Source organism: Haematobia irritans, chromosome 5 (genome assembly GCF_050003625.1).
Source record: "Haematobia irritans isolate KBUSLIRL chromosome 5, ASM5000362v1, whole genome shotgun sequence".
NCBI lineage: Eukaryota > Metazoa > Arthropoda > Insecta > Diptera > Muscidae > Haematobia > Haematobia irritans.
The window spans coordinates 122475363-122502342 of record NC_134401.1 but is presented as its reverse complement, the minus strand read 5'-3'; the positions used below and the strand labels follow the sequence as shown (position 1 = coordinate 122502342).

The 26980-nt window shown below is 33.7% G+C and overlaps 3 protein-coding genes and 1 pseudogene across 3 annotated transcripts in view; all 4 read left to right on the top strand.

Moving 5' to 3' along the window:
* Positions 1-3895, top strand: part of LOC142240025 (antitrypsin-like) — a 38429-nt gene extending 34534 nt beyond the window's left edge. The window contains exons 4-6 of the mRNA XM_075311743.1: positions 2545-3455; positions 3508-3646; positions 3711-3895. Of these exons, the coding sequence (XP_075167858.1) occupies positions 2545-3455; positions 3508-3646; positions 3711-3829 (1169 nt within the window). The 3' untranslated portion in view covers positions 3830-3895. The remainder of the gene's footprint in view (positions 1-2544; positions 3456-3507; positions 3647-3710) is intronic.
* A 9676-nt stretch (positions 3896-13571) lies between these two features.
* LOC142240023 (uncharacterized) lies at positions 13572-17381 on the top strand. Its single transcript, XM_075311741.1, has 7 exons — positions 13572-13725; positions 13798-14720; positions 14787-14925; positions 14991-15089; positions 16055-16977; positions 17042-17180; positions 17249-17381. Exons 1-7 carry the CDS (start codon positions 13713-13715, stop codon positions 17365-17367), a joined length of 2355 nt encoding a protein of 784 aa, XP_075167856.1. The 5' UTR covers positions 13572-13712; the 3' UTR covers positions 17368-17381.
* Positions 17382-18389: 1008 nt separating this feature from the next.
* Positions 18390-19958, top strand: LOC142238427 (antichymotrypsin-2-like). The gene is made up of 4 exons (XM_075310061.1): positions 18390-18514; positions 18587-19509; positions 19581-19719; positions 19785-19958. Exons 1-4 carry the CDS (start codon positions 18442-18444, stop codon positions 19901-19903), a joined length of 1254 nt encoding a protein of 417 aa, XP_075166176.1. The 5' UTR covers positions 18390-18441; the 3' UTR covers positions 19904-19958.
* A 3107-nt stretch (positions 19959-23065) lies between these two features.
* LOC142240022 (antichymotrypsin-2-like) lies at positions 23066-24609 on the top strand (annotated as a pseudogene).
* The last annotated feature ends 2371 nt before the right edge of the window (positions 24610-26980 follow it).

Genomic DNA, 26980 nt, shown 5'->3' with positions numbered 1-26980 from the left:
GAAATCAAATGTTTACAAAATTTTCTATAGAAATAAAATTTTGAGAAAATTTTCTATAGAAATAAAATTTTGAGAAAATTGTCTGTAGAAATAAAATTTTGAGAAAATTGTCTGTAGAAATAAAATTTTAACAAAATTTGCTATAGACATTAAATGTTGACAAAATATTCTATCGAAATAGAATTTTGAGAAAATTTTCTACAGAAATAAAATTTTGAGAAAATTTTCCACAGAAATAAAATTTTGAGAAACTTGTCTGTAGAAATAAAATTTTAACGAAATTTTCTATAAAGTCAAAACTTTCTATAGAAATAAAATTTTACAAAACAAGTTTTTTTTTGTTTGGTAGCTTTTTGGTGAAATTATCTCCAAATTTTGGTAGATTATTTTTAGTTTGAGTGGCACCCGTGGGCTACACAGGGAACAAAAACAATTTTTATTAAGACGTTTCTTCAGGATTTAATGTTTTCACCTAGTAAACTAATATTGCCAAAGAAAAAATTGTGACAAATTTAAATTTTATTGTTTTAAAAATGTATGTCATATTCAAAGAAGAGTTCTCAGATTTAGGCTTTAGGCATGTTTCAAGAGCAAAATGTTATTTTTGGATGGTGACCATGTAACATGTTTGTCGCAAATTTGTTATTTTCTCGCCAAACATAACATGCTTTCCGAAAACATATACATAATTTCTGAGAAAATAACAAAAAATAGCAGTGTGATATTTTTGGCCCATTCCCGGTAAAGAGTCGTCTTGAAATGATCTACAATTTGGTATTTTCTAATACCATCCTTACTCTCCAAAATTCCCTAAGCGCTTGAAACCCGTAGATTTTGGTGAACATTGTGCTGTAGAAATAATGCGAGGATGTTGCTGAGTCCTGATAGAATGTCTATGGTCTGCGGCCGAAATGTTTGTCTGTTCAGGGCTTTAATACTGTGCTCAGTACACTTTCCCTATTTATGACTCCACAGTCAATGAATACGAACGGGGAAGTGACCATCGACCGTTACAGAGGCCCACAGTAACTGCCTACTATGGTACAAACAAAGCAATTCCTTAACTCTTTCCAGTCTAACTTTTTTGTGGATCAGTGAGCTTTTGCACTTTTTGGAAATTCAATGGCTTTACTCCGTTATGTGTTACATCCGTTCGCGCAATATATTCAGGTCACGAGCAAGTTTTCTACCACAGCGGCGTAAACTTCGATTAAATCTAGCTTTCATTTTCGGATAATTTCTGATGTTGTTACCATTTTTTCGTCCATTTTTTGGAAGCGATAAAAAGCGATTTAAATGTTGGTAGACTCTAACCATCACTACTTTTAGCTTACCACACCCACAGAAAAACGGCATGAATGGCTTGCTCATTTCAAAACGATCCGTTCATGGAAGAGAATCAGCACAAATATGATGTCAAAGATGTGATGTGTCACTATGGCATTGATAAAATGACACCTCTCGCTGACAAAACAACAACTACCGTTAATGATCTAAATACGTAATGGTTACAAATTTGTAATCAAAAAATCCGGTACCGTGATTCGAACCTGGATTGTCTGTTCCATATGCGTTAACAGCCACCTTAGCACAATGCCATAAGAAGATTTTAAGATTTTTCATTGCCACAGAAAAATGTGAACGTTTCCGTATCATTTTGTTACCATCGGTTCACGATTTTGGAACGTAATTTTTTCTATTAGTGCAGCCAAATATAATAATATCCCACAGTCCGTCACAAAGAACTTTATTTCAGAAAGCAATAAATCAAAATGCATTTCTAAGCTTGTAAATAATAAAACTAAATGTCACAGGAATAAATCTGAGAGCCACCTGAAGTTGGTTTCAATACATAATAGCCACTCTGTGTACGCATTCGGTTGAATTCGATAAAATACCATATAATTAATTATAATTAACCTACGGGAAATGGATCAACCACAGGATCGTTACAGGACTAGTCCCTGGAGTGCATGGACCAGTCCAAGTTCTGGTAAAGACGTATGGAAGGGACCGGTCACTTTAACATGGGTTTGTCATTGACGGGGTAAATTTACACATTAGGACACGTCTGAGGATACGTCCTGGGACATTTTAGTAGTATCACTCCATAGACAGGTCCTTATGAAGCAGTCTCGGACAAACTCTTAGTAATCTGTTTCATTTTGATTATCCGAAACGCACAGAAATTAAAAACTTTTGAAATATGTTGAACAATAGGTTATTCTGGTAATTCTACTTCACTAAATGTGTAGATCCAATAAGATTTTGATATCAAGCGAGTATGGAAATCATTAATTTATGACTATTTGAAAACTGCGACAAATTGGATCACAGGTACCAGTCCTGTGATAGGTCCGCCAGTGGCAATTTGCACCAATTTCCCGTAGGATAGTTACGAAGTGCCTTTTGGGCTCCCGATTTGTTCGAAGGTTCTTGTTTTTGTTAGGATACCAAAAAACCATGGCCATATTTAAATAGATGTATTTTCCGACTTATCGCTGCTCTCCTAATTCAAAGCTATTACAATAATATTTTTTACAGATAAAACCACTCTAATGGCAGGTATGATAGTCCTGCTGCTTGCCACTTTTGCTTGTGCTGCGAATGAAGCTGAATTCCATATCGGTTTGGGTACATTCAGTCAAAATCTATTCCACGAATTATACAATTCCTATAGCACTGAGAACATCGTTTACTCACCATTTTCTATACAAAGTTGTTTGGCAATGATGCGTATGGGTGCAGCAGGTGATACAGCCAAAGAAATGGATAAAGGCTTAAGTTTCACTGGCCAAACTCCTGAAAATATAGCTAATAACTATAATCACCTTTTGGCTAAATATGAAACTGGGACATTACTGAAAGTGGCCAATAAGGTCTATATTATGGAACACAATGAATTGCAGGATAGCTTCAGCAAAATCTTAACAGATAAGTTTTTCTCTACACCCGAAAAAGTTGATTTCGAACATGCCAATGATGCAGCAAAGACAATTAATACTTGGGTTGAAACGAAGACTAATAATAAAATTAATAACTTTATTAAGCCATCCGCATTGGGAGCTGACACTCGCCTAGTTTTGGTTAGTGCCATATATTTTAAAGGTGTATGGGAAATACCTTTCCCTCAGGACTATACTGAGGATAGAGAATTCTTTTTGGATGAAAGCAAGAATGTTAAGGTACCCACCATGACAACCGAGGGTGCCTTTGAGCATGCCGCCATAACTGACATAGAGAGTCATGCAGTACGAATGCGCTATAAGAATTCCGATCTTTCGATGATTATTATATTACCCGATTCACGGACTGGCTTAAATAGCATGAATGACAAGCTCCAGAACTTTTCTTTGCAGTCACTAAAATCTCTTTTTAAAACGAAAAAAGTTGAAATAACTATGCCAAAATTCCAAGTTGAATTTGAAATTGAATTGAAGGATACTCTGACGAAGGTATGTTCAAAGATTTCCTTTTATATTGATCTCTAGATATTTCTGTTTTCAGATGGGTATGAAGGAAATGTTCAACCGTGCCGATTTCAGTAAAGCTATAAAGGAATCAGAACCTCTATATATAACAAGTGCCATCCACAAGACATTTATATCAGTCAATGAAGTGGGCACTGAAGCTACCGGAGTTACAGGTATTGCTGGAATAAATTTGAGTAATAAACGTAATATCGTCAATTTTCACTTTTTTTATTTCAGGAATTGTTGCCACATCTCGTTCTCTCCCCCATTTTTTTACAGTTGATCATCCTTTCTATTATGCCATTGTCAATGATGATTTTGTTCCTTTATTCCAGGGTACCATTGTTCATTTTTAAAGTCAGTAAATTATCACAAAAATTGTAATTAAAATATACATTTTAAATTGTGTTTTCAATACGGTATCAGACGTATATTATTAATACACTTTTCCTGAGAATTTGATATTGAAAAGGTTAATGGGTTTCTTAATAAATACGAAGAAATTAGGGCAGTATCAAAAGCTTTCGGAGGAACATTTGTGATTTGTGGTAGTCAAAAAGTCTTTTCGTATTGGAAGCACGGTTACCGCAGTTAGTAGGATTCTACAAAAACTCGTAGTTTTTTTATTGTTTAGTAGATTGGTAGAATTTTCGAAGTTGTAGTAGATTTCCCAATATTTCCTCTCCAACTAACAGGTACTTAAATAGAAATAAAATTTTCAGAAAAAAATTCTATAGAAATAAAATTTTTAGAAAATTTCTAAAGAAATAAAATTTTGAGAAAATTTTCTGTACAAGTAAAAATTATGCCAAAATTTTCTATCTCTATAGAAGTTATATTTTCACAAAAATTTCTATAGAAGTACATGTTTCGACAAAATTTTCTGTACAAGTTAAAAAATAGAAATAAAAATTTCTATAAAAGTTTCTATAGAAATACAATTTTGACAACATTTTCTATAGAAATACATTTTTTTTTCAAAATATTCAATAAATTCAATATCTTCCAAAATCCACGTGAGTAAGTTCTTCCTTTTTGTAGAAATACAAACTTTCCCTTGTTAGTGCAAACTAAAATCGGTATAACGTTTAAAATTCGACACATTTACAATTCAATGGATATTTGTACACAAAAAAAAAAAAGTCGCTTATAGGAGAGATCAAAATATATAATATTGCAAGTACTGAAATAAACTCTAGAAGGAAATAATAAAACATGTTTTTCAAAGAAAAAAATTTTTCATACTAACCAAAAAAAAAAATGTGATCAAAAACTTCAAAATAAAAACGTTTAAATTTTGTAGATTTTTGGTAAAATTTTCTTTAAATTTTGGAAGATTAGTTTTAGCACGAGTGGCAACTGTGATTGGGAACTCAAATAAACAGTGCGAGATTTTTATTCTGAAAAATTAAATTAATTAAAATGTATTCTGAAACAAGTGAGTAAAGTAGAAAGTCGGGCGGGGCCGACTATATCATACCCTAAACCACCCCTACTGAATTAGTAGACGTAAGCATTTGTGGGGTATCATTGGTATAGGTTTTGGAGTATCATTGGTATAGGTTTTGGAGAACATAAAGGGGGGTACATGTTTCTGGATGTCTTGTCACTATCTGAGCAGAAATGTCTAATATTAGGAGCTATAGTTTATTTTGCACCAAAAGAGTTACTATGCCACTAATATTGAGTCCACTATTAAAAAAGAGGAAATCGGTCAATTAGTTGTGGGTAATAAATCCAAATTTCTGCAAATAGGGCAATAGATTTATGTAAGAGCTACATGTAAGTCTAAATACGATCAGCTAGTACATCAAAATTTGAAATTTGAATAACATAGGTTAATAAATAAGAGTATTATGACCAAATATGACAAAATCCAGCGATGCATATATATGGGACCTATATCTAAATCTGAACCAATTGTATAATATTTTGCAGGTATGATTGATACCACAGAAGGTAACTTTGTGTAAAATTTGAGTACGATCAATTAATAAATGAGGCCCCTATGGTCGAAAATAAGGTTATTAGGGGTAAATTCGGCAAAATCGGGCGATACATATATGGGAGCTATATCTAAATCTGAACCGATTTCGATGAAATTTCGCACATACAGTTAGAGCTATAGAAGATTACATTTAGCCAACTTTGAGTACGATCGGTTGATAAATAAGGGTTTTACGGCCAAATTTGACCAAATCGGGCGAAACAAATATATGGGAGCTATATCAAAATCTGAACCGATTTCGATTATTTTTAGCACATATTGTCAGTACCATAAAAGATTAAAGTAAGCCACGTTTAAGTAAGATCGCTTAACAAATAAGGTTTTTTGGCCAAATTTTGGAAAATCGGGCGATACATATATATGGGAGCTATATCTAAATCTGAACCGATTTCGACGAAATTTTGCAGACTTAAAGGGTGATGAAAAAGTTTACTATGTGCCAAATTTGATGACGACCTGTTTGTAAAAAAGCGCAACGTGACTCCATTTGTCGAAATCGGACGATACATATATATGGGAGCTATATCTAAATTTGATCCGATTTCTTCCAAATTCAATAGCGTTCGTCCTTGTGCCCAAAAACACCCTATACCAAATGTCATCCAAATCGGTTAATAATTGCGACCGGAATCCTGTGGACAACAAATACATGGACAGACGGACGGACGGACACCAAGCCCTAGATCGACTCAGGAGGTTATGGGGTCTACAATCAATATTTCTGGTAGGCACATTTTTTGGTCGATCAAACTTATTATACCCTGACCACTATGTGGTTTAGGGTATAAAAAGGTTGTAACACACTGATCAATTGATGTATAGTCCATCGCAATATACTGATACCGCGACGAAGAAACGACTCGTCTTCTCACTCGGCCCAATTTTTTGGCTTTCTCATGAGAGCGAAAATGCTGATCAGCCAGGTCATGCGTCATCGATCGGAACAAGTGGTAATCAGATTGAGCAATATCTGGGATATACTCTACGACTTTGAATGTTTTCAAATAAGTTTTTAAGGATTTTGTGGCCGAGCTGCAAAGTTATCTTCGCGTTCCTTCCCAAATATTGTGGCCGTTTATTATGCAATTCTAAACTCAAACTCATCAACAAAGGTTCTATAGGAAGCTCCTATGATTGTTTCACTCAGTTGCAGTAATTCATAATGTACCACACCCTGTTGCCTAACCAAATACACTGCAAAAACTTCCTTCGTGGGTATTCGACTGTACCATCAATGTTGAGTCCTGGCCGTGGTAACCATTAAATTTTTTATATCGAAATAATGGCTCTGAGTCGCGGTGAAATTCTGAATCGATCTTGCGATGTCTTTCCGTCCGTCCGTCTGGCCATTCATTCGACTGTTCATCAGTCTATCTGCGGACGCAAACTCCCGCACGAAACAAGCTGTCGAAGTGAAAATTGAAATAAGCAGTTATTGTTGAAGTAGGTCAGGTTGAATTTCGCAAGGGCCATATCGGACTACTGTTAGGTATAGCCCCCACAAATACCGATCCCCAGTTTATGTCTTTTAGGCCTCTTGGAAGACAAAATTTCATCCGATCAAGTTGAAATTTGGTACGTTATGATAGAATATGCCCTCTCACACCATGTAAAAATTGGTCCATATCGATACATAATTATATATAGCCCCCACATAAACCGATCCCCATATTTACCTTACGGACCCTCTTGGAAGAGAAAATATCATCCGATCGGTTTGAAATTTGGTACGTAATATTAGTATAAGCTCTCTAACAACCATGAAAATATTTGCCTATATCGGTCCAGCGACTATATCTCGGAGGAACTGTATAAGGCAATATGTCATGTCATTGAACCAAACATAGAATCGGGCAACACCAGTGATGTAAGAGAAATTCACCACTGTGTATCATCACAATGGACTGAATAGTCTAATTGAGCCTGAAATATCGGGCAGCCACTGTACCTGACTTAACCATTGGGACTATATTAAAATGTTCATCCACTAGGTCCATTTTTTCCTCACATTTAGGGTAAACGAAATGGGACCCCAAGGTTTCCATTATAGCTATATCAAAACAAGTTGAGATTCAATTACACAATGGAAACACTAAATCAATATCTATCTTTGTTCTACCTGAAGAAAAAGTCTCCTTTTATACAAACACAGTTTCGTATTCGTATTATTATTATTTTTTTTTAATTTTAGAATAATTATGAATGTTGTTGTTTGATAGTTGACCTTTAAACTGTTAATTATATTTGTTTAGTTTGGTTTGAAGCCATGTAAATAAAAACAGATGTTGTTGTTTTATTGAGTTGAAATTTTTATTTGAAAATATCCAATATTTCGAGACATCTCCGATGCTCGTCTTCAGGGAAATTACTTTAAACAAAAAGAAAAAAACATTTAACACATTAATTTACAAAATATATATATCAATACTTGAAAAACACGGATAATTACATTTAAATTGAAAAAACAGTTAACTTGTTCAGAAGAGAGAATATTTACAACTAAAAGCTAATTCGTCTTTCTATACTTTTGTACAATATTTCTATAAATATGTGCACAATGGTCCGTATCAGTCTTAAAATTCATCCGTCTTTCTGCAGGTACATTTATAATATGTAGCATCTCCATTGTAAATCTCCTTTTATAATTGTTTTCTTGCGTCAAAATATCTACGTCCTTAAGGTTTGGATTGTGCCCTGTTAAAGTGCAATGTGCTGCAAGTGCCGTCTTTTGCTCCAAGGGCTTATCAGTGGCTTTCTGATCAGATTTATGCCTTGAGAGTCTAGTTTTCAATTTGGGTTTCGTTGTACCAACCAGGGCTGTGGAGTCGAGCCAATTTTGCTCGACTCCGACTCCGACTCCGACTCCAGCATTTTTCATCAGCTCGACTCCGACTCCGACTCCGGAGTCGACTCCGGGTAATATAACTAAATCTCATTTTAGTACCACTAATTTGTAGTTCTATTGAGGGGATATATATGGGGTATATATATGGATCGATATAAAGTATCGTATTTATTTATGTGTGCAAGAAAGGTCTTAATTTCGCATTTATACCAATTAAACTCTTTATTTCAAATTTAGTTTAATAAATAAAATAATGATATAAATACCCATCATAATATGAGAAGATACCGACAGTATATGTATTTGTGGACGAAAATTATTATAAAGGGTTATATTCCCATATGCATGAATTTGAATCTGAATCGATTTAGACAAAATTGTATATACTTCTAGAAAATCTCTGTACCTAAAATTTAAATCTAACGTTATGGGACGTAACACAATTATAGTAAAAAATAAAAATGCAAAGAAAGTCTAAAGTCGGGCGGGCCGATTGTAACATACTCTGCACAACTTTGTATTTAGATCAACATTTTGATAAAATCTGAAATCAGACTTCTACAAAATCTCGTGCAATATTTGGGAAACATTCATAATTTTTTATATAGCAAAATTTGAGTCACTTTTACCAGTTTTCGACTTAGCAGTGAGTATCAGTAAGAAAAAAATTTGAGAAAATTTGCTACATAAATAAAATTTTGACAAATTGTTTTATAGAAATAAAATTTTGAAAAAAAATATAAATAGAAATTTTGGAAAAATTGTTGTGTAGTAAATAAAAGTTTGCAAAATTTTCTATAGAAACAAAATTTGAACTAAATTCTCTATATAAATAAATGTTTGAGAAAATTTTCTATATAAATAAATTTTTACCAAATTTTCTATAAAAAGACTATAGTAAACAAATTTTGACAAAATTTTCTATAGAAATAAAATTTTGAAAAAAATATCAATAGAAATTTTTGGAAAATTTTTTGTGTAGTAAATAAAATTTTGCAAAATTTTCTAAAGAAATAAAATGCTGCAAAATTTTCTATAGAAAGAAAATTTAGACTACATTTTCTATAAAAATAAAATGTTGACTAAATTTTCTATCGACATAAAATGTTGTATAAATTTTGTATAAAAAAAATCTATAGTAACAAAATTTTGGCACAATTTTCTATGGAAAAAAATTTGAAAAAATTATTAATAGAAATTTTGGAAAATTTTTTGTGTAAATAAAATTTTGCACAATTTTCTATAGAAGCAAAATTTTGGCTAAATTTTCTATAGAAATAAATTTTTGACAAAATTTTCTACATAAAAATATTTTTATACCCACCACCATAGAATGGTGACAGGGGTATAATAAGTTTGTCATGTCGAAGATGAGCTAGATCGGTCCAGGTTTTGATATAGCTCCCATATCAACCGATCGCCCGATTTGGGGTCTTGGGCTTATAAAAACCGTAGTTTTTATCCAATTTGCCAGAAATTGGAAACCTAGAGGTATTCTAGGGCTATAAGGAGGAGTGCTGAAAATGGTGATTATCGGACCATGTTTTAATATAGCTCCCATATAGACAGAACTCCCGATTTTATTTCTTGAGCTTCTAGAATCCGTAGTTTTTATCCAATTTGTCTGAAGTTGGAAATCTAGAGGTATTATAGGACCATTACAAGGCGTGCCGAAGATGGTCACTATCGGACGAAGTTTTGATATAGCCCCCTTAGACCGATGTTACGAGTTTACTTCTTGGACTTCTACAATCCGTAGTTTTTATCCAATTTGCCTGAAATTTGAAATCTGGAGGTATTCTAGGACCATTAAGAGGTGTGCCGAATATATTGTGTATCGGTCCAGTTTTTGATATAGTCCCCTTATAAACCGGCCCTCCGTTTTGGGGTCTATATTCTAGAACTACAATAGATGTGCTGAATACTGTACGTATCCTTCCATGTTTTTGGCGTAGCCCCATTAGTCCGATTGACCAAAATAGACCCAAAAAGTTATTGAAGTTGGTCCGATGGTCAGACCAAATGGAATTTTTCTGCAGAAATAACATTTGGACAAAAATTTCTATAGAAATAAAATTTTAACAAAATTTTCATAGAAATAAAATTTTAACAAATTTTTCATAGAAATAAAATTTTAACAAAATTTTGTATAGAAATAAGCTTCTTAAAAAATTTTGGGATACAATATTATGCAAAAATTGTGTAAAAATTTCTGCTAAATATGTAATAGAAATAAAATTTTGGCTAAATTTTTTACAGAAATAAAATTTTGGCTAAATTTTCAATAGAATTAAACTTTGGCTACATTTTCTATAGAAATTAAATTTTGGCTAAATTGAAAATTGGCTAAAATGAAATCTATTGAAATAAAATTTGGACGAAATTTTCTATAGAAATAAAACATGGACAAAATTTTCGATAGAAATAGAATGAGGTCAACATTTTATATAGAAATAAAATTTTGAAAAAATTTTCTTTCGAAGAAAAATTTTAGAAAAATTGTAACTTTTAAATTATTTTAATTTAAATTAGAAAACTGGTCCCCTGGTACGAATTTTGGAAAAATTTGGTCCAAAATAAAAATTCGTTGTTGCAACGCTGGTAAGGCCTCCATATAGACCGATTTCAGATATTGAGGGTACAGAAGGTGCATTTACCATAAATGTAAATTTGCCAGATATTACTTCTCGTAATCATAAAACAGTTGGTGTACTATAGACTTTAGATTTCAAATCAAGGTATTTTTTCTTAATTTTCTTGCACATTTACAGGATATGTTTATGATTCCTTTAAAACTCAAACAAAAATAGTTCTTATAAATCCGGAATCTGATAGGTAAAATCTTTGCATTTATTTTCGGGATGCGAACTGGTTAAACTGATCTGTCATCAAACCCCCATGAAATTTTCTAAGGAAATTAGTATATTTGATTCATGGTGGTGGGTATTTATGATTTGGCCCGGACGAACATACTGCTGTATATACTTGTTTTATTTTTTATTTTCTATAGAAATAAATGTTGACTTAATTTTCTATAGGAAAAAAATTTTCTATAGTAATAATATTTCGAATAATTTTTTTATAGAAATTAAATTTTGACAAAACATTCCATATAAATACAATAGTGACAAAATTTTCTATAAAAAACAGCTTTGACAATTTTTTCTGTCATATGTGTGTAGGTATATAGCCTTAAAATAAAATTAAAAACAATAGATTCGAATTATTGTTCGAATTATTTCAAATAAATTGATATGGGGATTAAAATGGATCGATCCAGCCCATTTGCTAGTCTAACATTCTAGGAAACATAAAATGATAGCCGTAATTGGAAGTTGATTTTTATTTCCAATCGTGGTGTACATTGATCGAATGCATAACGCATTGGAAACTAATTTGCGTAAAAACTTTTTTAGTTACAAACATGTGAAGTGTTTTAAAAAATTTGGTTTAGCCGGAGTCGGAGTCGAGCAAAATTTTTACGACTCCGACTCCGACTCCGACTCCAGCCAAATCTTCAGACTCCGACTCCAAGACTCCGACTCCGACTCCGACTCCACAGCCCTGGTACCAACATATACTTTTTGGCAAGTATCCGAATCATTTCCATTGCATTTGATCTTATATACTACGTTTGGCTTGTCTTCTTAGTTTTGGATTTTGTCTTGCTGAAGAATTGATTTACTGTATTATGAGTCCTTTGTGCAATTTGAAATTTGTCCTTATTAAATATGTTTTATGATTTTAATCTTTCCGAAAATTGGGGGACATATATCAAGGGTTTATAAATTTTTGGTTCAATTTCGTCATTTTTGATATGTTGTCGTTCTTTTACATGTTGAATTAGGTCGTCAATCGTTTTATTCGGGATTCGTTGTCGTTATGGAATCGTTGTCCTTATGGAATATTTTGTCGCTAATATCGTGTATTCTTCTTATAAAATTTGTAGCCGTATTCATTATAATTCGTCTAGGATGTTTGGAGTTGAAATTTAACCATCGTCCTGTGGCTGTTGGCTTTTAATACCAGTTGATTTTTATTCCATTTTTGTGCCTTAGAATTATAGTATCTAAGTAAGGTAACTTTTTGTCCTCTTCTGTTTCCATCGTAAATTGAATTTGTCTATCAAAGGCGTTTAAAGCTGATAACGTAGCCTGAACATCATTTTTATTCAAAATACAGAACAGATCGTCTACATATTTTGTCATTATTTTTGGTGTTATAGTCAATTTTTCCATCACTGAGTCTAAGAGTACTTCCATTACAATGTCGTCGATAATCGGTTCATACACCTAGCAAAAGTGTATGTGTGTGGTTTTCTGCTTTAAAAAAAGGTAACCACCGTTATGTGCAATTTGTAGTGTTTCTCTCGCGCTGAACTTTTGTTCTCATTAAAGGTTCTCGAAGAAACTGTACTTCTATTTTAGTTTGCGAATTATTTTCGTTGGAGTCGTCGCAATCAGTGCTTGTTCCGTAAAGTTATAAGTCCCGTGGAAAGTGTTATTTTTCTTTTGAATAAATTAAATTATTATTAACATACAAGTAAGCTACGGTATTTCTTACAGCATTTAGGTTTGCTATTTATTTACAACTATATATGTATTTTTGTTAGTTTTAAGCCAAAAATACGTAATTTTTATCAGTCCCGTGGCTTCAGTCCCGTGGTTAAGTTATTAGCCACGGGACTGAATGAGTACCACGGGACTGATATTTTCATACAAAAAGTATGTATATGTATATTTAAACATATTTTTATACTTATTTGTTTTATAATGATAACTTTAATTAAAGCTTTCAAATGGCTCCAACAAAATCTGCAGCTGAAAAACGAAAAGTTAAGGCAGAGAAGGAAAGGCTACGACCCGTGCTAATTCGATCAGTCCCGTGGAAAAAAAAATTCTTAAAAATAGCTAAAATTTAATGAACATTCACCAATAGCATCTAAGTATTAATATAATAAATCCAAAATGTTTTTTTGCTTTTATTTAATTATGAAGACTGTCCCATTTTTCTCAAAGAAAAGGAGCCATTTCAGATTATTCACCCATACATGAATACATATTAGGTTTGCAAGATTGCACATGGTCTTCCGATAATAATACCTATCACCGAATTCTAACAATAACTCATATCAAGCTACTATATAATCATATTTATGAATATACATAATAATATGTGTATGTGCTGTAGCAAATAACACTGCATATATTTGAAATTTCTGGACATTTCAAATGCTTTCTAATATTCTATTCAAAAAGTTCAGCCCTAACTGATAACATATATTAGAGCAAATGGAAATGTTTTACCATAAAAGTGGGGTGCACTGGTGACATTTTATTTAGTATCGGACAACAGGCCGCTTGATTCAAGAACAATAAAATCCAAAATGGGATTAGAAAGTAAGTAAATGAATTAATACAACATTTTTCAGTCTCTGATGTAATATTCATATCTTCTTGAAATGTTTGCAGATAGAACTTCCATTGTCCTTTCAATATTTGCTGTGCTCTTGGTATTGGCATCCTCTTCACCTATTGCCAGTGATCCACATTTCCATAATAGTTTGGAGGTCTTCAATAGTAATCTATTTAGTGAAATTTACAAAGAATATGGTTCCAAAAACCTTATTTTCTCTCCATTCTCTATTCAAACTTGTGTGACTATGGCCAGTGTTGGAGCTGCAGGTAAAACTGCCACCGATATGGAACAAAGCCTTGGTTTTGCTGGTCAATCTAGCGAAAGTGTAGCCGAGAATTTCCACTCCATCTTGACTAAATATGCGAATAGTAAAATTTTACAAATGGCCAATAAATTCTATATAATGGATGGCTTTAAAGTCAAGGACCACTTCAATGAAGTTCTGACCAATAAATTCTTTTCCTCTGCTGAGAATATTAATTTCGGAGATAGTGACAAAGCTACCGATATCATCAATAACTGGGTTAAATCGAAAACCGATAATGCCATTGAGGATTTAATTAAACCCAATGTTATATCTAGAGATACTCGAATGCTTTTGCTTAGTGCTATCCATTTCAAGGGTATGTGGAAAAAACCTTTCTCTACCGAAAATACCAAGGATATGGACTTTTACACAAGCGAAACTACCACGGTTAAAGTACCAATGATGTATAAGGGTGGCCGTGCTTCATATGGTTGGTATCGCGATTTGGAAGCTTCGGCCGTACGTTTACCCTATGCTGACTCGGATCTTTCTATGTTGATTGTTTTGCCCAACTCACGTACTGGTTTGGCTGCAATGATGAAGAAGATGAAGACTATTCCATTAGATTCGTTGACCAAGAACATGATAACTAGTTCACGGTCTGTCGATATATATTTGCCCAAATTCAAGGCTGAATTGGATATTAAATTAAATGAGATTCTGAAAAAGGTACGAAAAGTTTGTAATTTTTCATTTCTGAACTGATAAAGCGAAATTCTACTCTCTCTTTGCTAGATGGGCATGGAAAGTATGTTCTATGGTGCTGACTTTAGTAACATGTTAGATAGTTCAGAGCACATTGAAATTGGAAAAGTTCTCCATAAGGCTGTCATCGAGGTTAATGAAGAGGGAACAAAGGCAGCTGCTGGCACAGGTATGTTCGCAATTCTGATCTACTTGGGTTCAGTATTTAATTATTTATGTTTTTTTTTCTTATAGCAATGGAAGCTGTATCCTATTCAAGTGCCGAACTCTTCAATGCCAATCATCCATTCTACTATGTCATTATTAATGAAGATTCCGTTCCATTGTTCGAAGGTACCTATGTTGGTGTTTAATTGAATTGAAGTACTTTTGTATTGACTTTGTAAAAGAAAATAAAAAGAAAAGTGTATAAAAAATATTACATGACTTGGAAAAATTATTAGCTTGTAAAAACTTATACAAATGTGATTACGATCCACCTTTATGGAATCACTATAATTCGATTGAATTCATCAAGACACAAAATTTTCGCGATTTAAGTCCAGAGATGAGATGAATCTTTTAAGTTGCTATAAACAACACAAATAGCGCTATTTCGACCGTAACACATCGAAGTATCCATATCGATTATATAAAGTATATACACCTAGACCTCGCTTTGCGTCGTTTCGTTTTGCGTTGTTTCGAAGTTGCGTCGCAGCTGAATTAGTAGTAGTTATCACATTGCGTCGTTAGATTTTCGAAGTTGCGTTGTTATCTGTTTCCAATCTGTGCATGGATTGCCATAGAAACTCATAATTCACTTTGCGTCGTGTTTTTTTGGAACGTATCTGCGGCGCAAATCGAGGTTTAGGTGTATGCTATTTTGTGATCCGGCTAAACTTCTTTGTGTGTCGAAAATTTCGTTTTTCAAAAAAGAAATCTGTTCTTTCAGTGCATCACTGAATATTCATTATATCGCATATTAATCTATTATATAATCGTATTTATGGGCACAATTACAAAATACATACATATATTCTATACCATATAACACTGCATAAATTGTGAAATTTTAGACAAAATTAGCGAATCTATTTCGAAAAGTTCAGCCATAACTGATAACACATATTAGAGTAAATGGAAATATTTTACCATAAAAATGGGTGCACTGATCACACTTTAGTTAGTATCGGACAACTGACAGCTTCATTCAATATTAATAAAATTCAAAATGGGATTAGAAAGTAAGTAAATGAATTAATACAAGATTTCTCAGTCTGTGATGTGATATTCATATATTCTTGAAATGTTTGCAGATAGAACTTCCTTTGTCCTTTCAATATTTGCTGTGCTCTTGGCCTTGACATCCTCTTCACCTATTGCCAGTGATCCACATTTCCACAATAGTTTGGAGGTCTTCAATAGCAATCTCTTTAGTGAAATTTACAAAGAATATGGTTCAAAAAATCTTATTTTCTCTCCATTCTCTATTCAAACTTGTGTGACTATGGCCAGTGTTGGAGCTGCAGGTAAAACTGCCACCGATATGGAACAAGGCCTTGGTTTTGCTGGTCAATCTAGCGAAAGTGTAGCTGAAAATTTCCATTCCATTTTGAATAAATATGTGAATAGTAACATCTTACAAATGGCCAATAAATTCTACATTATGGATGGCTATAAAGTGAAGGACCACTTCAATGAAGTTCTGACCAATAAATTCTTCTCCTCTGCAGAGAATATTAATTTCCGAGATAGTGACAAAGCTACCGATATCATCAATAACTGGGTTAAATCGAAAACCGATAATGCCATTGAGGATTTAATTAAACCCAATGTTATAAATGGAGATACCCGTATGTTTCTGCTTAGTGCTATCCATTTCCAGGGAATGTGGAAGAAGCCGTTCTCTCGTGAAAATACTAAGGAATTAGACTTTTATACGAGCGAAAGTACCACGGTTAAAGTACCAATGATGTATAAGCGTGGTCGTGCTTCATATGGTTGGTATCAGGATTTGGAAGCATCAGCCGTACGTTTACCCTATGCTGATTCGGATCTTTCTATGTTGATTGTTTTGCCCGACTCACTTACTGGTTTGGCTGCATTGATGCAAAAGATGAAGACTATTCCATTGGATTCGTTGACCAAGAATATGAGAACTACTTCACGGTCTGTTCATATATATTTGCCCAAATTCAAGGCTGAATTGGATATTCAATTGAATGAGGTTCTTGAAAAGGTATGAAGAGTTTGTAAGTTTTCATTTCGGAAATATTTATGCGCAATTCTTCTCTCTGTTTTAGATGGGTATGAAGAGCATGTTCCATGATGCTGACTTTAGTAATATGTTAGATAGTCCAGAACATATTGCTGTTGGTAAAGTTCTTCACAAGGCTGTCATCGAGGTTAATGAAGAGGGAACTAAGGCAGCTGCTGGTACAGGTGTGTTTTCAGTCCATGATGCTATTTGGGTTCTGCAATTAAGTATTTGTGTTTTATTTTTCTTATAGCACTGGAAGCGGTAGCTTATTCTAGTCCGACAATCTTCAATGCCAATCATCCATTCTACTATGCCATTATTAATGAAGATTCTGTTCCTTTGTTCGAAGGCACCTATGTTGGTGTTTAATTGAAGTAATTTTGTATTGACTTTGTAAAAGAAAATAAAATAAATTCTGGATTGGTAGTGTACCCTGGAAAAACTACTACCCTTGTCAAAAATTAGTGGGGTAATGCGACCTTCCACGTGGTAGACAATCGCAAATCACCAAAATCAAATATCGAAAATTAATAGGATAATTTTCGATATTTGACAAAACGTTCGGAGTCGCTGTTGTTGTTGTTGTAGCCCTTTGGAGTTGGTATTTTCGAGTTTTTCGGGAAATAAGCATACTCCAAATGGGGGTTTGCAGTCCTTGGACAGGGTTGAAACCCCTGTGTCCGCCCCGGGCCGTAGACCCGACTGCAACGAGGGCGGTTCGGAGTCGCTGTTGATGAGACCGTTATTCAGAAGCAATATTAGCTTATCCATCGACAGTCCGCTACTATTATCAGCATTGCTTGAAATGCAGATATATTTTGGGTCCATAAGGAGATATTCACAATTTGGTTTGGTTTGGTCCCTGTTTTGATATAGTTCCTTTTTAGTTCTAACATCTATAAACACATAAATTGTAAAACATAGTAGATTATATACAAAATTGCAGATTAGGTTTGAATCACTTCACATCTTCTTCCGATAACATGCCATACACATAAAAAATAATTACTTTCTTTAGAACGAAATGTTAGACAAACTAAATTGCTCTTTGTTATAAAGTATTTAAGAGGAACAAAATCCGAAATTATGACAGACGATGCAAATGCTGCTGCTAATCATTTAAGTTGCTTTTGAAAAAAAAAACATTGGGGTCAAAAGAAAACTTCGTGTGTCTAAAATGTCGTTCCTCAAAACGAAAAACAACTCTTCTTATAGTGTATCACGGTATACTCATAATATAGCATATTAATTTATTATATAATCGTATTTATGGACATACATACAAAATACATATATATACTATACCATAGAACACTGCATAAATTTTGAACCTTTAGGAAACATTTGCGACTTTCTAGAATTGTATTCAGAAAAGTTCAGCCCTAACTGATAACACATATTAGAGCAAATGGAAATATTTTACCATGGAAGTGGGGTGCACTTATGACATTTTATTTAGTATCAGACAACAGTCCGCTGCATACAAGATCAATAAAATCAAAAATGGGACTACAAAGTAAGACAATAAATTAATACAAAATTTCTGAATCTGTGATGTGATATCAATATGTAATTTAAATTTTTGCAGATAGAACACCTATAGTCCTTTCAATATTGGCTCTGCTCTTGGCCTTGGCATCTTCTTCACCTATTGCCAGTGATCCACATTTCCAAAATAGTTTGGAGGTCTTCAATAGTAATCTATTTAGTGAAATTTACAAAGAATATGGTTCCAACAACCTTATTTTCTCTCCATTCTCTATTCAAACTTGTGTGACTATGGCCAGTATTGGAGCTGCAGGTAAAACTGCCACCGATATGGAACAAAGCCTTGGTTTTGTTGGTCAATCTAGCGAAAGTGTAGCTGAAAATTTCCACTCTTTCTTGGCTAAATATGTGAACAGTAAAATCTTACAAATGGCAAATAAATTCTACGTTATGGATGGTTATAAAGTCAAGGACCACTTCAATGAAGTTCTGACCAATAAATTCTTTTCTTCTGCTGAGAATATTAATTTCCGAGATAGTGACAAAGCTACCGATATCATCAATAACTGGGTTAAATCAAAAACCGATAATGCCATTAAGGATTTAATTAAACCCAATGTTATAACTGGAGATACTCGTATGTTCTTGCTTAGTGCTATCCACTTCAAGGGTATGTGGCAGAAACCTTTCGCTCCCGAATATACTGAGGATAAAGACTTTTATACAAGCGAAACTACCACGGTTAAAGTACCAATGATGTATAGGGGTGGTCGTGCTCCATATGGTTGGTATCAGGATTTGGAAGCTTCAGCCGTACGTTTACCCTATGCTGGCTCGGATCTTTCTATGTTGATTGTTTTGCCTAATTCACGTACTGGTTTGACTGCAATGATGAAAAAGATGAAGACTATGCCATTAGATTCGTTTACCAAGAACATGATAACTAGTGCACGGTCTGTTGATATATATTTGCCCAAATTCAAGGCTGAATTGGATATTAAATTGAATAAGATCCTTGAAAAGGTTTGAGGAGTTTATAACTTTGCCGTTTGTGAAATGTTAATGTAAAACTCTACGGTCTCTCTCTTTTCTAGATGGGCATGGAGAGCATGTTCCATGATGCTGACTTTAGTAACATGTTAGATACTCCAGAGCATATTGGTATTGGTAATGTTCTCCATAAGGCTGTCATCGAGGTTAGTGAGGAGGGAACAAAAGCTGCTGCTGCTACAGGTATGTTCTGAATTCTGATCTTGTGGGTTCTTCAGCTAAGTATTTTTGTTTTATTTTATTTTAAGGAATGGAACCTGTAGCTCTTTCTGGTCCCCTAGTCTTCAATGCCAATCATCCATTCTACTATGTCATTATTAATGAAGATTCTGTTCCTTTGTTCGAAGGTACATTTGTGGGTGTTTAATTGAAGTACCTTAAGAAAAAAAAAAATAAAAACATGTATACACAATTTTAAATTACTTTGAAATGTCTATTCAATTACACAAAATTTTATGCGATTACGATTCACTTCTATGAGTTCGAAATTGCCATCACAGGACCGATTCGGATGGTCCACTTTATATCAAGTTTTGAATTTTCATGTACAATACACGCAAAAAAATATTCCTTCTCTCACACTATCCACTGGTACATGTAGCTAATATCGTCAACAACAAACAATTATATGTCAAGCAATTGTATTAGTAGAGAAACTTTAATTACCGGAAACACACCACTTTATTTATTTACCAACGATGTACCGATTTAAGTTTGCTTAAACTTCACCCATTTTAGGAAACTGTGATCTATTCTCATCGTTAGCAAAAGTGTGTACATAATTTCTAAAAATTTTTCTCAGTTTTCCTTTTTTATTTTATTGTGGACTATATCTTATTTATATCTTTGCACAATAAAAAATTGAATATATGCAAAATTGGCTTATAAGCTAAATGGATTATTCAGCAAACTATTTGTATAAAACTTATGTCATAATGACACTAGAAGAATGATTTTTGGACTATAAGCGATAACTTTCTTTTGGGAGTTAGCGTGATTTCAAATGATGGATGTTTGGACATCGCTTGATTGACTCAGAATATCACCAAGACCTAGAATACTTTATGGGGTCTTGGACCAATATTTCGAGGCTACACAGAAAAAAAAATCTGTTGTAAAACTGATGCTAAATTGAATTTTACTGCTAAAATGATTTTTTTTTTGTTTTAGTTTAGTTTTAAAATTTTGTATGAAATTTTCCTCAGCCCAACAATTTTTTCTTTTTTCCAAGTATGTCTCAACAATTTTTGGACTACATGGCAGTAAAATGTCAAAGACGTATAAATTAGTTCAATTCCGATTTTGGACCAATTTTGGCATGTATGTTAAAATGCATATGCGGACATCTCGTTCCAATTTTGGCATGTATGTTAAAATGCATATGCTGACATCTCGTTCCAAAGTTTAGTCGAGTCAGATTGACTTAGAATTTTACCACGACCCAGAATAATTTATGGGAACTGAGACCAATACTTCGATGTGCTACAATCAGAATGAAAAAAATTATTATACCATCACACCCCCCACCCCACATCCCATGATGTAGAGTAAAACAAGTATAAATAGCCGTAAGTTCGGCCAGGCCGAATCTTATGTACCCTCCACCATGGATTGCGTAGAAACTTCTACGAAAGACTGCCATCCACTATCGAAATACTTGGGTTTTGGTATCTTAAATCGTTTGCTAAATTGTGAGTTAGTCCATACGTGGTATATATTAGACAAAAAAGGTATGTGTAGGTAAGTCTACAAATAATTACGAATCGATATGGACTTTTGCACGGTACGTAGGGAGCCAGAATTGAAATATGGGGGTCGCTTATATGGGGGCTATATACAATTATGAACTTGATATGGACCAATTTTTGGGTGATTGGGGATCGATTTATCTGAGGGCTATATATAACTATAGACCGATATGGACCCAGTTAGGCATAGTTGTTAACGGCCATATACTAGCACAATGTACCAAATTTCAACTGACTCGGATGAAATTTGCTCCTCCAAAAGGCTCCAAAACCAAATCTGGGGATCGCTTTATATGGGGGCTATATATGATTATGGACTGATATGGACCACTTTTGGCATGATTGTTAAATATCATATACCACCACCACGTACCAAATTTCAACCAGATCGGATGAATTTTGCTTCTCCAAAAGGCACCGGAGGTCTATATATAATTATGGACTGATATGAACCAATTCCTGTATGGTTGTTGGATACCATATACTAACATCACGTACCAAATTTCAACCGAATCGGATGAATTTTGCTCTTCCAAGGGGCTCCGGAGGTCAAATCTGGGGATCGGTTTATATGGGGACTATATATAATTATGCACCGATGTGGACCAATTTTTGCATGGTCATTAGAGGCCATATACTAACACCATGTACCAAATTTCAGCCGGATCGGATGAAATTTGCTTCTCTTAAAGGCAACGCTAGCCACATCGGGGGATCGGTTTATATGGGGGCTATATATAATTATTGACCGATGTGGACCAATTTTTGCATAGTTGGTAGAGACCATATACTTACATCATGTACCAACTTTTAACCGGATCGGATGAAATTTTTTTCTCTTATAGGCTCCGCAAGCCAAATCTGGGGATCTATTTATATGGGGGCTATATATAATTATGGACCGATGTGGACCAATTTTTGCATGGTTTTTAAAGACCATATACTAACACCATGTACAAAATTTCAGCCGGATCGGATGAAATTTGCTTCTCTTAGAGGCTTCGAAAGCCAAATCGGGGGATCGGCTTATATGGTGGCTATATATAATTATGGACCGATGCGGACCAATTTTTCATGGTTGTTAGAGACTATGTACTAACACCATGTGCCAAATTTCAGCCGGATCAGATGAAATTTGCTTCTCTTAGAGGGTTTGCAAGCCAAATTTGGAGGTCCGTTTATATGGGGGCTATACGTAAAAGTGGACCGATATGGCCCATTTGCAATACCCTCCGACCTACATCAATTACAATTACTTGTGTTAAGTTTCAAGTCGATAGTTTGTTTCGTTCGGAAGTTAGCGTGATTTCAGCAAACGAACGGACGGACATGCTCAGATCGACTCAAAATTTCACCACGACCCAGAATATATATACTTTATGGGGTCTTAGAGCAATATTTCGATGTGTTACAAACGGAATGACAAAGTTAATATACCCCCATCCTATGGTGGAGGGTATAAAAATAAATGAATCACTACGACTCCACTTATATCTCCTACGATATGGATTACCCATATCGCCAATGCTCCTCTATACTTCCACCTATAATAGGAACATACCATTTAATTTTAAACCCAACATAATTTTTTTTTGTTTACTTAGTTTTCTTTTATTTCTCTCCAAAATATTTAATTTCCAAAAGTAAGGTCAATCTATTGATAACATCACTTTCGCTCAAATCAAAGTATTTTTAAAAATTATCTCCAAATATGAAAATCAATTTATTGCCACTTGTTACTCTGAACGCTGCAGCATCACTGAAAAGTTACGATACTTGCTATGGAATTGAAAGGTACCCTTTGTTTTTCTAATGTTCATGTGCAATAACTTTTTTCTTGATATCTAGCATTTTTATTATTTGTAAATCTTCTTTCCATATCGAAAATTGTGGGAATTAATAGAGAGCACAACTCGAATAAATGCATCGATATATGCCTGTTGTCATGCGACTGTGAACACACGAATCTAACCTAACATCTGACGAATTTGTCTATTTTTAGTGAACCCATGGGCTATTCTAAGCATTCACATTATATATCTATGCTTTGTTGGATCAACACCATTGCCAACCGATGTGAGTTTCTACAGAAAATTAAATGATTTCAATAAGGCGATATTCCAAGAAATTGTCCATGAAAAGGGATCGAAAAATATCATATTTTCACCTTTCTCCATCCAAACCTGTTTGACAATGGCTCGCATGGGGGCTGCCGGACGGACTGCCGAAGAAATGGATAAGCATTTAGGTATTTCTGGTCAATCTTTGGAAACTGTAGCCGAAGGTTACCATTAACTTTTGGCCAAATATGAAAATAACCGGACATTGAAGGTGGCCAATAAATTCTATGTAATGAAAGGCTATGGGGTTCAAACCGAATATAATGAAACTCTTATTAAGAATTTCTTTTCATCTGCTGAAAATATTGATTTTAGTCAAGGAAATAATGCAGCTCTTACCATTGATAACTGGGTTAGATCAGCTAGTAATAATGTCATCCATGACATCATTGAAGATGATACTATAACCAGTGATACCCGTTTACTATTGCTGAGCGTAATCTATTTCAAAGGCAATTGGAAAAAACCTTTTGATCCAAAATACACTAAAGATCTGGATTTCTTCACGGATGAAGCTAATAGTATTAAACTACCAATAATGTTTAAAACGGCAGAGGTCCAATATTCTTGGCTAAGTGATTTGGATGCATCTGCTATTATTTTGCCATATGCCGATTCTGATCTTTCAATGATAATTGTTTTACCCAATGCAAAATCGGGTTTACCGAAGCTCCTCGAAAAGCTAAATACAACTCCATTTGAGGAATTAACAAAGAGTTTCAATTTTTTACACAAAATGTTGAGATATATTTACCAAAATTCAAGGCTGCATTTAATATGGACTTAAAGGAAATCCTGAAAAAGGTATTTACCATTATACTGGATGCTTGGTTTCAATTGAATATTGTAAATTTTAATATTTCAGATTGGTCTTTATAAAATGTTCACCTTTGGTGATTTTACAAATCTATTGCAAGATCCTGAACCTTTAGGTATTGATTCTGTTGTCCATAAGGCTGTAATTGATGTCAATGAAATTGGTACAGTGGCTGCTGCAGCCACAGGTAAGACCTAACGATTTATGAGATTTTTCTTCTAACATCAAAAATTTAATTTTGAAATTTAATATTAATTAATCAATTTCAGGTATAGAAGTTTTCACACTGTCCATGCCTGTACAATTCCGAGCTGATCATCCCTTTTATTATACTATAGTCAATGCTAACTCCGTTCCCATGTTCACTGGAACATTTGTAGGAATGTGATTACATTTCAAATATTTTATATCTAAACATTTTTACAAATAAATAGAGTGAGATCGACAATTTACATTTATCGATTGTAGGTTACCATACTTGAGGCATCAAATAGATTTGGCCTGGATTTGGTCTTCTGAATGATTAAATTAAGTAGAATATATAACACATCATCTAACACACTCAAGACGAACGAAAATAAATTTGAAAAAAGTTAATCTTGCGGTACCACTACACTACGGAATACCCTAATTTAACTAAATATGTGGTAATTGTGTTGAATTTTGTTCGTACGTGTGAATGAATCGTAGAGATTCTCCTGGGTGGATATATTTAGATGACAGTGCAGCTTTTCGCTATTTTGGTACATACTTTATACCAGGTATATGTTCTGTTTCCAAATTCTTTCTTGTCCACGTCTGCACTGGATAGATATTTACCTGTTGAAAAGGGATTGATGGTAGTTGAGATGACTACGTCGTTCCCAGCGTTTGGGAACTGTTTGAGGTCGCTAAGATGTTCAGTACTTTCCAGGGTTACCATTTTGGTCCAATCGGACCATTTTTTTTGGCTAAATTTTGAATAAAACTGAAATTTTAATAAAGTTTTCTACAGAACTAAAATTTTTTTAAAATTTTCTATACAAATAAAATTTTGACGACATTTATTATATAAGTAAAATTGTGGCAAGCTTTTCTATAAAAATCAAATTTTGTCACAATTTTCTATAGAAATAAAATGTTGACAAAATTTTGTGTAGAAATAAAATTTTGGCAAAATTTTCTATAGAAATAAAATTTTGATAAAATTTTCTATAGAAATAAAATGATGACAAAATTTTGTGTAGAATTAAAATTTTGACGAATTTTTCTATAGAAATAAAATTTTGAAAAAATTTTCTATAGAAATAAAATTTTGATAAAATTTTCTATACCCCCAGAAAAAAGGGGCTCTAATGCCAACTGAACTTTATTTTAGTTCATGAAGATTAGTTGATTTTAGTTAAATTGTGCACAATATGAGTAAATGTTCCTTATTTGAATAATTTTTTGCTAACTTTAATGACGTGAACTAAAAAAAATAAGTTGTATACAAATATAGTGCACAATTTTACTACAAAATAAAATAGTTCATATTTTCCTAAAATGGCAGAAGTTTTGCTTAAATTGAGTTCATAAGTCTTTCAAATGAGTAAATTTTACTAAAATTGTACCTGTGTCGAACTTCGTACAGCGCTAAAGACATTTTAACAATTTTTAAATCCAATTTTTTCTTTCAACATATGAAATTTTCTTAAATAACAGAAAAAAATTAATTATTTAAAAAAAAATATTTCTTCAATGTGACAAAAAGTATTAACTTATTTGTAACATGTTGCAATTAGAAAACTATTTTAGTTAAAATTTTCTAAAATAAACCTAGATTTTCTTCCACGGTGGGTTCACCTTTTTTGGGTGTAGAAATAAATCGAAATAAAATTTAAAATATTTTCCATCGAAGTAAAATTTTGGAAAAATTTTAACTTTTAAATGATATTAATTTAATTTGGGAAAATGGTCCGCTGGAAGGACTTTTGGTCCAATTTTGGAAAAATTTTGGTCCAAAATAAAAATTAATTGTGGCGACGCTGGTACTTTCATCACATCGAGAGCGACCTTAATGACTACAGGAGAAGAGAAGTTATTTTATGGGGATAACTTCGTGGCGAAATTGAAACTTCGTATAAATGGTCTTGACTGTTCTATTGGCTTGCTCGGTTAGATTTTCCTGTGAACCCGTCGGCAGTTGTCCTATATCCCGAAGATAAATTTCCAACGTGATGATTGTGAACTGCCCGGGGATTAACACCTTGGCAACGAAGCGTAACGATATGCGTTCATGGACATTTTTTAACTCTTGGTAGTCACATTGCGACATGGAACGAGTTGGATAAATTTTGGGAACCGGCCTATGAAGACTAAGAGATTGGTACTCCGTGTACGGTTAAAGCCAGAGGCTGATTAAGTTTGTGAATACCATAGCTCAGCATTTCTGGCGCCGATGGAGTTTGGCTGGGATTGAAGCTTTGATGTAACTTGCACCGAATGGCGTTGATTACATACCGATTTAGCTAATTTTCGGAAATCCAAAATGGCAAGCTACCAAATCGTCGCGTTTCTCTTGCATATACAAATCAGAAGTGCGGTATTGGCGGGATTACTTAGAAAATGTCCAGAAACTTATGGAGATTGGACCGTAGCTTCTACAATATAACGTTTATCTACGGGCAATCAGATGGGGTTGTCGCAAGAGGATACCAGCAACGACATTTATTTTCCCATATTATACGGAGAACTGATACGGTTGAAACCCCAGGGTAGAGGTGTGCACGTGAGTAATA